At 22.1% G+C, this 13,458-nt stretch overlaps 2 protein-coding genes across 2 annotated transcripts; both read left to right on the top strand.

Moving 5' to 3' along the window:
- Positions 1-4,522: 4,522 nt before the first annotated feature.
- Positions 4,523-5,770, top strand: LOC122719825 (peroxiredoxin-5, mitochondrial-like). The gene is made up of 4 exons (XM_043946011.1): positions 4,523-4,777; positions 4,916-5,050; positions 5,224-5,355; positions 5,476-5,770. Exons 1-4 carry the CDS (start codon positions 4,673-4,675, stop codon positions 5,665-5,667), a joined length of 564 nt encoding a protein of 187 aa, XP_043801946.1. The 5' UTR covers positions 4,523-4,672; the 3' UTR covers positions 5,668-5,770.
- A 586-nt stretch (positions 5,771-6,356) lies between these two features.
- Positions 6,357-12,758, top strand: LOC122719707 (structural maintenance of chromosomes protein 1A). The gene is made up of 20 exons (XM_043945761.1): positions 6,357-6,560; positions 6,641-6,761; positions 7,162-7,261; positions 7,334-7,512; positions 7,571-7,709; positions 7,793-8,257; positions 8,477-8,905; positions 9,027-9,238; positions 9,584-9,752; positions 9,828-9,950; positions 10,052-10,183; positions 10,319-10,384; positions 10,466-10,623; positions 10,727-10,824; positions 10,965-11,269; positions 11,345-11,620; positions 11,752-11,931; positions 11,997-12,175; positions 12,354-12,531; positions 12,593-12,758. Exons 1-20 carry the CDS (start codon positions 6,449-6,451, stop codon positions 12,662-12,664), a joined length of 3,693 nt encoding a protein of 1,230 aa, XP_043801696.1. The 5' UTR covers positions 6,357-6,448; the 3' UTR covers positions 12,665-12,758.
- Positions 12,759-13,458: the final 700 nt, after the last annotated feature.

Below are 13,458 nucleotides of genomic sequence, written 5' to 3'. Positions count from 1 at the left end.
TAATTCTTATCTTACAATAGAACAATTCCCATTCATTTGAGCCATATATCCAATTTTGGATTTTTATTTATCCCCCTCCCCCCCTCCCTTCCTCATCTTTCTCTATCAATCTTGTTTTATCTTTATAACATCAATAATTTAAAAAGATTTATTTATATTATTTCTTGCGACATATTCACATTTTCATATTTTAAATCGATAGAATGTTTTACTATTAAATATTAAATTTCATGAAATTTCCAAGATTTTTTATTGCATCTGCCTTTATATACCTACCACGAAAAGATATTTGAGAATAGTCACATGTATGCAGATGAAACAAGAGAAACTGTTCACAATCTTGTATCTGGGTAACGATGATATTATTTAACAAACAAGCCGGATGGAAGATTTATCAGTGTACTGTTACCATTAATCTTTGCAACGACTTTAGCATACCAGCATGAAATTATTTCTCGGTAATTAAGAGATTAAACTCTGTTGCCTGACACTGTCTTACAATCTCTTTTATTTCCTCTTTTCTTTAAGCTATACTTTTATATTATTTATATCTCTTATCTTATTACTTTAATCATTATGTTATAATTTACACAATAAAATATATTTATTTACTTGCTTTTGTTGAAAACAGAAAAAAAAATGCAACTTTCTTATAATATATAAAACAATATAATTAACTTTGTTGAAAAAATTGTTTATTTTTTATATTTTATGTCATTAAAGTAAAATCAATAGATAATTAATATTTGAAATATTTTATAATAATTTTAAAAATTATTATAAAATCATTCAATAATGCCAAAAAAAATTGCATTTTCTTATCATAATGATTAAATCATTTTATTTTTAGTTTACACTGATTTCTAACTCAATTAAAATTTTATCGCTAAAAGTTTTACATTATTGTCAAAGAAAAATGTATCGTTACAAACTCGTATAGTTATTCAAATGTAACATTTTCAAACAATTGGACCGTTTTTTTCTTATTTTCCGAAGAGGTGGTCAAAAGGAGAGAAGAGAAAGAAAATAAAAGGAAAAGGAAGAGGAAAAGAGAAGTAATTGTTCAAAGTCCACTATAGGTCCAGTAATTCCGAAGGCGAACCATCATGTCGGCGTCTCGATTGGTACGGACATACGAGCACGCACGTATTCGCGGTACAAGACTGAAAGGACACGTCTCGAATATTTTACCCCGGGAGTTTTTCCTCTTTAATTGATTCAATCGGCGAAAAACACGGCAGGACCGCTTCACCCTCCGGGAATTTTCACCCGCCGCCGCCTCATACCACTTCCGCGTCATCCACGCTTTCAGCAACCAACCGCTGTAACGAGACGCTAGAACTAACCTTCCTTTTCGATGAAAACGCCAACTCCTCTTCGCGGTTAGTCCCTTCCCTATTCCCTCATTCTCTACACCTACTTTCCTACCCTGTCTCTTTGTCTCCCTCTTCCCCTTCCTCCATCCTTATTTTCTCTTTATTATTATTTTCAATTTCTCTGGATCTAAATCTCTTTATTATATATTTCTCTAATCATTTTTTGTAATTTTCCAATTTTCATTTCCTTTTATTTCCATTTCTTTTTCTATTTATTAAAGATCAATTTGATTAATTTATGTTTTTTTCTTCTTATTTTTGTTCTTATATGAATAATAAAATACGTTTTTTTTTTAATTTATCTATTATTTATTCTTTTTTTAACATCGTTATATTTTATCAATTTTGTATTAATTTGAAATTAGAATATCCATGTCTCTTACGTCGAGGCAATTTCGTGATGTAATATAGAAACATTTATATGTATACAGAGGCGGAGGCGAAAGCAGCATTCCTGTCCATTTATCTGTAGGAAATCGCGTTTGCGAGAATACACTGGAAACAGAACTTTCCATAAATGATGGAAACTCGGAATTTTCCGTTTATTATTTTAATTAGAGCCTTCGGGCCATACTTAACGAGAATCTGGTTGTCTGCGTTTATATTGTGTTACCTCTACAAAATGACAATGGAATGTGATATTATCGGTTTCTACTTACATGATGCCCTGTAATTTGTGCTCCAGTCGAGACATAGAAAATTTTTTAAAATAATTATGTATATTTCTTATTCATTTATCTTGCTTGTAATTTTTATTATAAAAAAAAAACGAATACAAAAAATATCTATTCTAATTTTTTTACTTTTAATGCATAAATTTATTAATTAATTGTTTATTATAATAAATAAATTTATTAATTAATCGAATGTAAAAAGAACATATAATTAAACAAATAGTAAAAATTTAATAAAGCAATAATTATAAATAATGTGATTAAATTCATTTTTCTTAAAAAAAATCTTTAATTTAAAAACTATTATTAGGAAAAAATTGATATTCTAATGAAAAAATTAAAATTACAATATAAATATCTCTTTTTTTTATCATTTTTTATATATCGGTAAAAATTGACTGGCTAAAAAAGTCCAGTTTTTTCCGTTACTACGGGAAGGATAGTGGGATTAGTTTTTTGTCATTAGAAGGTACCGTTAAAAAAAGTAGCGGAAAAATAATTTATAATACCAATTTTTTATATATATTTTTTTGAGAAAAGAAAATAAAATAGTAAATAATTTTTTTGTTTAGCTAAATTTTGTTTTATTACACAAAAAATTTACGTGACGACGAGAACATTTTAAACTTCAAATCCAATGTTTATTCGAAAATAAACAATGCTATCGTAAACCTAAAAAAATCCGTTACTTAAAAAAATTGACTTTTCAACTCTATTTTTTCTCGAAGTACCGTTTTTTGCACTTGAAGAATGCGCATGAAACAATTTTTAAAAAGGTTAAAAAGATTTATGATTTTTCTTTACTTGGAAAATATCAATAGATATTTTTTATAAAAAAAAAATTGTTTTAAAAAATTTAACTTAAAATTTTCGTATATTTTTTACATGATAGTTATTTTATTTATTACTGAAAATAGTTATTTTATTTATTTGCTAATTTATTAACTCCCAATATTATCAATACAAAACATTTTTAAACTAATATAAGATAAAAAAATAAGATAAAAAATCTATTATGACATTTACAAAAAAAATATAAAGACCAAGTAAAATGCAGATGGGGCCAATATTGATTAAATACCGTGGAATATTTTGAAATCGGATATTTTAATTTGTAAATAGAGCATATTATTCACAGTGCAATGCATTGTGATGACGGTATCTGTAGGGTTCAGAAGTACCGCTTTTAATGACCCGGACGTATATAGTTCCACCTAGCAATGTCGTATTCAATTCCAACCTCTATGCTCTGCGTACTCTCAAAGTAATTCTCTTTCCGATTCTTCGACCCTTTCACTTCAAAAATTTGGCTCATATTACCGTATCTATAGACTTGCGCCGATTCTTCAATACCTACGTTTTTTCAAATCATTTACATTCCGATGAATCGTTTGCAACTTTTTTTTTATTATAATAAGTACATCTATTCTTTTAATTCTATTTAATAGAGTTGTTTAATTAAGCTAATATTATTATAAATATATAGCGAAATTTTATAAATTATAAATATTTTTTATAAGAACTATTAATAATTATTTTAAAATATAAAAAAATTTTATAAATAATATGTATAAAAATGACCAAATTTTTTCATATCGAACAACTTATATAAATATCAGTATAAATATTATTTATTAAATTTAAAACAAAAATTTATTTATTTTTTAAACATCAGTTTATAATATATGTATATTATAAATTAAAAAATCTTGTTAAATAATTAGCTATTATATAGTTTATTAAAAATTTAAATAAAAATCATAAAATATCAAGTATTCTATTTACTTACTAGACACACGTAAGTTTGATTTATTACCTACAGAGTGCACCACATTATAGCTCAAAATAATTGCAGCTTAATTTTGCGTTTAATCAAAATTATTTTATTTTTATTTTTGTTATAATTGAAAATTTAATTATAATAATAGATATAAAATATTAATAAAAATATAAAATATTTATTATGAATTTATAATTTCTAATAATATAAAATAATATAAAATAAAAATATATTTTATTATAGGAAATTATTATCGTGCTTTGAAAATTATCCTTAAAATAATATCATAAAATAACGATATATACAATAAAAAGTAATTAATAGAAATTGATAAAAAAAAGTTTTTCTCTAATTAAATCTATATAAAATTTTTATGCGGGAATATTTAAATTTTAAAAATATTTATATAGTTTATAGTGTTTTTATTTGAAATAACTATTTAATAATCATATTTTTCATAAAATTTCGTTATGATTTATATGTTTTAATTGTGATTCGCAATAAAAAATTCTTTTGTGACATATTTTATAAAATTATATCGATTCAATTAGAAAACTAATCTTATTTTATACGATAGGCAAAAAAATTATGAATATTTGTTTTTAAAATTAACTGACATATTAATATTTTTGAATAATTTATACTACATAATTGAAATAAGTATGAAAAATGAAAATATATAACCAAAAAAGAATAATTATATTTATGTAATAAATAGAAAAGATTGCGCAATAACATATATTCATTTAGTCAATTCCCAATAGTGTTCTAATTAAGCAATTTCTTTTAAATTGTATTTTATGAAAAATAGTTGATTATTTGGTTTACGGTATTAATTATATATGCAGATGAATTCTCTTATAAATCGTACAATTTTTTTTTGTGGACGACATTCATTTGGTTATTTTATAAGACAATTTCGAATATCATCTCAAAACATGGTTATCGTAAGTTTTATGATAAATAATAATAAAATAATGATAAAATAATCATAATAATCTCATTTATTCATTATTTATAAATTGATAAAAATTAAATATATATTTTTTAAGTTATCTTAATAAATTTAATTTTAATAAACTTAGGTAGGTGAAAAAATACCCACAATTGAACTTTTTGAAGATTCTCCAACAAATAAAGTGAATCTTGCTAAAATTTCCAATGGAAAAAAAGTCATAGTTTTTGGAGTACCAGGAGCTTTTACACCAGGATGTTCAAAGGTATGATTATTCTTAAATTATTCTTTATAGATTATAAATTTTTGAATGAATTTTTATTTTGCTTATAAATATGATGAAAAGTGATAGTAAAATAGTACAAGTTTAATTTATTTCAACAAAAAAATAAAATTTATTTATATAAAATACTGATATAAGATTTAATATTATTTTAGACACATCTTCCTGGTTATATACAAAAAGCTTCAGATTTAAAATCTAAAGGAATTTCAGAAATTTTTTGTATTTCTGTAAATGACCCATTTGTAATGGCAGCATGGGGTAAAGCACAAGGTGCAGAAGGCAAGGTAATATTAGATATATGTATATATTTACATGTATATATTTATATGTATATATTAATTATATGTATATATTTTTTATAAGCAACATACATTATAATCTAAATATTCTGTTTTTTCACATAGGTACGTATGTTGGCAGATCCTGCAGGTCAATTTACAGATGCGTTAGAATTATCTATAGATTTACCAGTTCTGGGTGGAAAAAGAAGTAAACGATACTCAATGGTTCTTGATGATGGAATAATTACAGAGTTAAATATTGAACCTGATAATACAGGTCTTTCTTGTTCTTTGGTAGAAAATATTAAATTATAAAATGCATATTAATGAATATTATATGACAAACTTAAAAAATTGTAAATTGACTATTTTAATCTTTAATATTTACTTTTCATTTAAAAAAAAATTGTAGTATTATAATTTATGCAATAAAATATTATATCTCAAAAATTTTATATAATGTCTTTCATTTAATGTTTCTATTGTTTATAAATTTTTAATTATATTATGTTTTTCTGTAATTTATTTTATATTGAAAAATATATATAATTTTTTTTTATATTGAAAAATATTATATAAAATACATTATTAAATAATTAATATATTACACTTATATATATTATAATGTATGTATAATGTATATAATTCGACACTTGTAGTTTTTCATTATAAAAAAAAAATTATTAATTCTTTTTATTTTTTGATAAAATTCTGTAAATCATTTTTCAAATTATAAATTTAGTATTAATTTAGTTTAGTATTTTTTATTTATTTAATTTAGTATTTTGTTTTTATATGTTCTTATAATCTATTAATATTTCTAAAATATATAATAAATATTTTATATTTCATTTAGATGCTAAAAGATAAATAAAAAAAACTATTGTGCATAAAATTATATATTTACAAATTTATAATTAAATATTTATAATTTTTAATGAATGAAGTTAACAACATATATGTTATATATGTTACTAGCTTCATAACAGTCGAAAAACCAATTGTTGATGTATAATGCTTGTTTGTGTTGGAAACTTTATGGCGCCAATTATGCCACTTTGCTGTTATTTGTGAATTTTTTTTCATATTTTTAAAAATGCCGGCTTTTTTAAAGCATATTGAAGTGGAAAACTTCAAATCTTATAAAGGAAAGCTTATTATAGGACCTTTAAAATCATTTACCGCTGTCGTTGGTCCAAATGGTTCTGGTAGGTTATGTTAGAATAGTATAAGCAATTCTAATAATTTTACATTTATTATATATTATATATATATCTTTTTAATATAGGAAAATCAAATTTTATGGACGCAATTAGTTTTGTTATGGGAGAAAAAACAAGTAGTTTACGAGTAAAACGGTTTAGTGAATTAATACATGGAGCTTCAATAGGGATGCCAGTTGCTCGAAGGTATCTGTGAATTTTTTTGTGTTATTTTAGAAATATATATTATTTTAATATAATATTTAAATTTTATTGAAAAATTAATATAATATGTGATATTTTAATATTTTATATTAATTTTTAATTAATTTATATAAATAATTTTCCATTACATATGATTTTCATCATATATTTTTATTTTAAAAATATTTTGAATTTGAAATCAATTTCTTTTAATTTTTCAATTACTTTGAATTATTGAATAATGTAATTATAATTATAAAATATAATTATATATTTTATTATAAATTATTTATCAATGCAAAATATATTGTTATTCTTTCTTCTATTTATTAATTTATTTTTTAAATTCAATTTTAATAAAAAATCTATATTTTTCAATATTTTTTGTAATTATAAATTACAGTGCATCTGTAACTGCTGTGTTTGAATTAGAAGATGGTACTGAAAAAAGTTTTATGCGTTCTGTTCAAGGATCTTCTTCAGAACATAGAATAAATAATAATGTACGTTTATATCTTTTTAAATTATATTTTAATTATAAATTTAAAGAAAATTTATCAATTTTTTTTATATAGGTTGTTACTAGCCAAGTTTATCTTAATGAACTGGAACAACTCGGTATTAATGTTAAAGCAAAAAATTTTCTGGTATTTCAAGGAGCTGTTGAATCAATAGCTATGAAAAATCCAAAAGAACGTACTGCACTTTTTGAAGAAATTAGTAATTCTGGAGCATTAAAGGCAGAATACGAAAGGTAAATTATATATCTATATAAGTTTTTTAGAATATATATGATATTTTTTATTTTATAGACTAAGAACAGAAATGTTAAAAGCAGAAGAAGAAACTCAATTTTCATATCAAAAAAAGAAAGGTATTGCTGCAGAACGGAAAGAAGCAAAACTTGAAAAAGAAGAAGCTGAAAAGTATCAACGTTTAAAAGAAGAATATGTAAAATATATAAATTATTTATTTGTTTATTCATTTTATTAAATGTAATTTATAAATATAAATCATAATTTTTTTATTTATAGATAGAGAAACAAGTAGAACTTCAACTATTTCGTTCATTTCATAATGAAAAAAGTACAGAGAACTTAGAAGTTTTACAAAAGAAAAAACAACATGAAATAGAAAAAATTGAAAAGAAAAAAGAAAAAGCAGAGGAATTATTAAAAGAAAAAAAGAAAGAAGCTGGAAAATTGGGAAGAGATCTTGCTAAAATAGAGCAGGATATTAGAGAAGTAGAAGTTGAAATAACAAAAAAAAGACCCACATTTATTAAAGCAAAAGAACGTGTTGCACATATGCAGAAAAAAGTAGAATCAGCTAGAAAATCATTAGCTCAAGCACGTATTGCAGATGAAGCTCATAAGAAAGACATACATGAACTTCAAGAAGAATTACGACAAGTTGAAGAAGCTAAAGCAGCTTATGAAGCAAGTATTGCTGGTCAATCACAATTACAAGGAAGAGATGTGCAACTTGAAGATGAACAGGTTAGAAAAAGATTAAATAAAATTAATTTAATGATAATATTATATATTATATTATATTTTATAAAATAATTTACTTTGAAATAATATTATATATTACATTTTTAATATTATATTATAATGATATGTAATTAATTTAACTTTTATAGTTATATTCATAAGATATATATTTAAATATTTATTTGAGGATAAAAATCACAATAAATATAAAATTAATTCAAGGTTAGAGAATATAATCGCTTGAAGGAAGAAGCAGGTAAACAATCAGCAAGATATTTACAACTTCTTGATTCTATTAATCGAGAACAAAAATCAGATCAAGATAGACTTGATAATGAAGGAAGAAAGAAGACAGAAATAGAAAATAAACATAAACAAAAAGGTCATATGCGAGATGAAGCTCTTAAAAGAGTGGAAAAATTAGAAGAGCATATAAGAACATCAGAAGCTGCCTTAGAAGATCAGAAAAAGTTACGAGCCGATTTACAATCTGATGTTGGTACATCAAAAGATAAAATACAAAATTTACAGCGAGAATTAGAAAGTATTTCTGAACAACTAGGTGATGCAAAAGTTGACAAACATGAAGTATCAAGAACTAAAAAAAAAACCGAGATTGTGGAAAATTTTAAACGCCTTTTTCCTGGAGTGGTAAGCTTAAATTAGATTTAATATTTTATTAATTTTTTAAAATACTATTTAATATATTTTATTTTATATTAATTTAACAATATTTAGCATATAATTATTATTAATTATAATTATTTCTTAGTATGATCGTATGTACAATATGTGTGAACCTATTCACAAAAGATATAATGTTGCAATTACAAAAGTTCTTGGAAAATATATGGAAGCTATTGTTGTTGATACTGAAAAAACAGCTAGACAATGTATTCAATATCTTAAAGAGCAATATCTTGAACCAGAAACATTTCTCCCTCTTGATTACATTCAAGCAAAACCATTAAAAGAAAGACTTAGGTATGTAAGTAAAAATTATTAATTTTAGAAATTAATTAAATAATATTTTTTATATAACTTATTTAAAAATTTATTTAATATTATTTCTATTTTAAATAATAATTATATATAATAATATTATATATAATAATATATAATAATATATATATAATAATAATTATATAATTATATATGTATATATATATGTATATATATATATATATATATAGAGAGAGAGAGAGAGAGAAAGAATACATATATATAAGGAGAATATATATATGTATAAAATATTGTTTTTATTTCTATATTATAAAGATTATAATGTTTTATTATATAATTTCAATTTTTTTTTTTTTTTTTTTTCAGAAATATTCAAGAACCTAAAAATGTAAAATTATTATATGATGTATTACATTTTTCACCCAAAGATATTGATAGAGCTGTATTATTTGCTACAAACAATGCACTTGTATGTGAAACACCTGAAGATGCAAATAAAGTAGCTTATGAAATGGATAAAAAAGCAAGATATGATGTATGTATGCTATTTTATAAGGATATTTTTTTAAGAATTATAATAATTAAATAATATATACATGTATAATTACAGTGTGTTGCATTAGATGGAACATTTTATCAAAAAGCCGGAATAATATCTGGTGGTAGTTTAGATCTTGCAAAAAAAGCAAAAAGATGGGATGAAAAACAAATGTCTCAATTAAAAGCACAGAAAGTAAGATATTAATTTCATGTACAGTTTACATATATTTTATTTTATATAAAATTGTATCATAGTAATATAAATATAATTGTAAATATTAAATAAATTTGTAGGAAAAATTAACAGAAGAATTGCGTGAATCATTGAAAAAATCACGAAAAGAATCAGAATTAAATACAGTTGAATCTCAAATACGAGGATTGGAAACACGTTTAAAATATAATAAAAGCGATTTGGCTGCTACGGTAAATATAATTTATATATCATATTATAATAATAATAATAATGTAGTAATAATAATATCTTTAAAAAATCTATCAATAATTTAATAAAAATTTCTTTTATATAAATATATGATTATGAAATTATATTTATTACAGCAAAAACAAATTGCAGAATTAGAAACAGAATTAGATGCTCTTCAGAATGAATTAAATATGTTTGGTGTACGTAGATTTTTTTTGTATTTATTTTTTTATACTTATGTAAAAACTTTTAAAATATTAAATTAGTATTTTTGTATACAGCCAGCAATAGCTGCAATTGAAAAAACTATGGCTGAAAGAGATCAAGAAATACAAAACATCAAAGAAAAAATGAATAATGTTGAAGATGATGTATTTGCTAGCTTCTGTGAACAAATAGGTGTATCCAACATTCGACAATATGAGGAAAGAGAATTACGGTATGTGTAATATTTTTAGCGAAGTTTCTAGTAAAAAATTATCTATAAAATTAAATTTAATTATATTGAATAAAACTATTATTTTTTATAATTATATTTTTAGTTCACAACAAGAAAGAGCAAAAAAGAGAATGGAATTTGAAAATCAATGTAATCGTATTTATAATCAATTAGATTTTGAGAAACAACGTGATACGGAAAGTAAGTAGAATTAAAATTCTTCTCTATATATTTTTAGAAAATGTAATATATTAAAAAATATATAATAATATATTTAAAAAATTACTCATAATCTATTAATTTATATAAAATATTAATTTTATATATTATATAAAATTTAGGTAATGTTTTACGATGGGAACGTGCCGTACAAGATGCTGAAGATAAACTTGAGTCTGCCCGACAAACTGAATCTAATCAAAAAGCAGAAATAGATCATGATGAAACTCAGATGGAACAATTGAAATCGGCACGAAATGCAAAAAAAATGGAAGTTGATCAAAAAGAAGATGAAATAGGCAAAGCTAGACGTGAAGTTGGAGCAATAGCAAAAGATATACAAGCTGCTCAAAAACAATTGAATGCTATTGAAACTAAAATTGAACAAAAGAAAGCTGAACGTCATGCTATTTTAATGCAATGCAAGGTATATTGAAAATTGAATTAATCAATTTATGAATTTTTTCAAAGATTGTTCAAATAATTATGTAATATTATATAGATGGAAGACATTGCAATACCAATGCTTCATGGAAATATGGAAGATATTGCTAGTGAAACTAGTACAACTAATACTTCAGACACTAACAATGATTCATCTTTAAATACTCAACAACAATATGAACGTGAAAAACGAATAACTATAGATTATGCTCTTCTTCCTGAAAATTTGAAGGATATAGAAGAAGAAGATATTAAAAAAACTACTGACAAATTGACAAAAATAATTAATGATTTACAAAGTACTATTCAACGTATTCAAGCTCCCAATATGAAGGTAAAAAATAATTGTAAAATATTAGAAATATATTTTATAACAATCAATTTATTTCGTTTTATTAAGATAATATAAGGATATACAAATATCATAATAGTTATAAATATTGTTAAAATTTTAATTTTTTTCAGGCAATTCAAAAATTATATCTTGCTAAAGAGAAATTACAAGAAACTAATGAAGAATTTGAACAATCTCGTAAAAAAGCAAAAAAGGCAAAAACACAATTTGAAAAAATAAAAAAAGAAAGACACGATAGATTTATGGCTTGTTTTGAACATGTAGCTAATGAAATTGATCCAATTTATAAGGTTTGTTAAAAATATATGATACACATATGATAAAAAATAGTATATAAATATTTATATTATTTTAGAGTTTAGCAAAGAATCAATCTGCTCAAGCATTTCTTGGACCAGAAAATCCAGAAGAACCTTATTTAGATGGTATTAATTATAATTGTGTAGCACCTGGAAAACGATTTCAACCAATGTCTAATTTATCTGGTGGGGAGAAAACTGTTGCAGCATTAGCACTATTATTTGCAATTCATAGGTAATCCACTAAAATTTAATTATTAATTTTTTATCTTATACTAATTTCTTATTTGTAATTTATTTTTGTTAATATATTTAAGTGTAAATATATGTTATTTTTTATTAATATATTATAACATAAATATAAATATAAATATAAATTAATTCTAATATATAATTTTACATACTATCTATAGTTTTCAACCTGCACCATTTTTTGTTTTGGATGAAATTGATGCTGCATTGGATAATACTAATATAGGAAAAGTAGCTAGTTACATACGTGATAAAACAAGTTCTTTACAAACGATTGTCATATCTTTAAAAGAAGAATTTTATTCTCATGCTGATGCATTAATTGGTATCTGCCCAGATGTGAGTAAAACTGCATTTTCATATATTATAACACTGTTATATTTTTTTCTCTTAATTACAGGTTGGTGAATGTCTGGAAAGTAAAGTATTAACTCTTGATTTAACTACATATCCCACGCACATTAATGCATAGGATATATTTATTACAATTATGTATTACAATTATATTTTTTATTTTATGATTTTATTTTACATTTAATAATTTTATGTTTAATATTTAAATTTCTTATTTCGGAATTTAATAAAATATTTTATGAATTATGTAGACTTCAAAAAGAAATTGTGAAGTCAAAAGATTTTTAAAAAATATTGGATTATTAAATATTTTACTAATATTTTTTCTCTTTTTTTTTAAAAAAAAGTTAGTGTAATATATATTTCAATTATTTTCAAAGTTTTATTATTATTTAAATTAAATTTAAATAGGAAAAATTGCCTTTAGTAATGTAAAAGTTGTTTGATAATAAATTATTTATATAAGTATAGAATTATGTATGAAATTAAAATAATATGTCAATTTTTAAGTTAAGTATAAAATTAAGTCATATATTAAATCATAATTTTTATATTGTAAGCTTGTAAACATGTACTTTTCTAGGATAACAAATTTTATTATAATATACTGTTTATTAGTTTTTAAATGTTTGTCCTTTATAATATATATAAAAATATTTTTTATTTGAAAAATAATATAAATCATGTAATAAAAAAATTAAGTAATTTTTATATTATTTAAAAATAATATTTTAATATTTTATATATTAATATTTTATGTTTTGTATATCATATAATATATATATTTCATTAATATATATATATATATATATTATAAAAAATTATTAATAATATAATTATTAATATATTATTAATAATACAAAATATTATATAATATTACTATATATTACTAAAATTTTTTAACAAATTTTA

Source organism: Apis laboriosa, unplaced genomic scaffold (assembly GCF_014066325.1).
Source record: "Apis laboriosa isolate Shangri-la unplaced genomic scaffold, ASM1406632v1 scaffold9_cov152, whole genome shotgun sequence".
NCBI lineage: Eukaryota > Metazoa > Arthropoda > Insecta > Hymenoptera > Apidae > Apis > Apis laboriosa.
The sequence above is the reverse complement of the archived record's forward strand: the minus strand, read 5'-3'. Positions and strand labels throughout refer to the sequence as shown.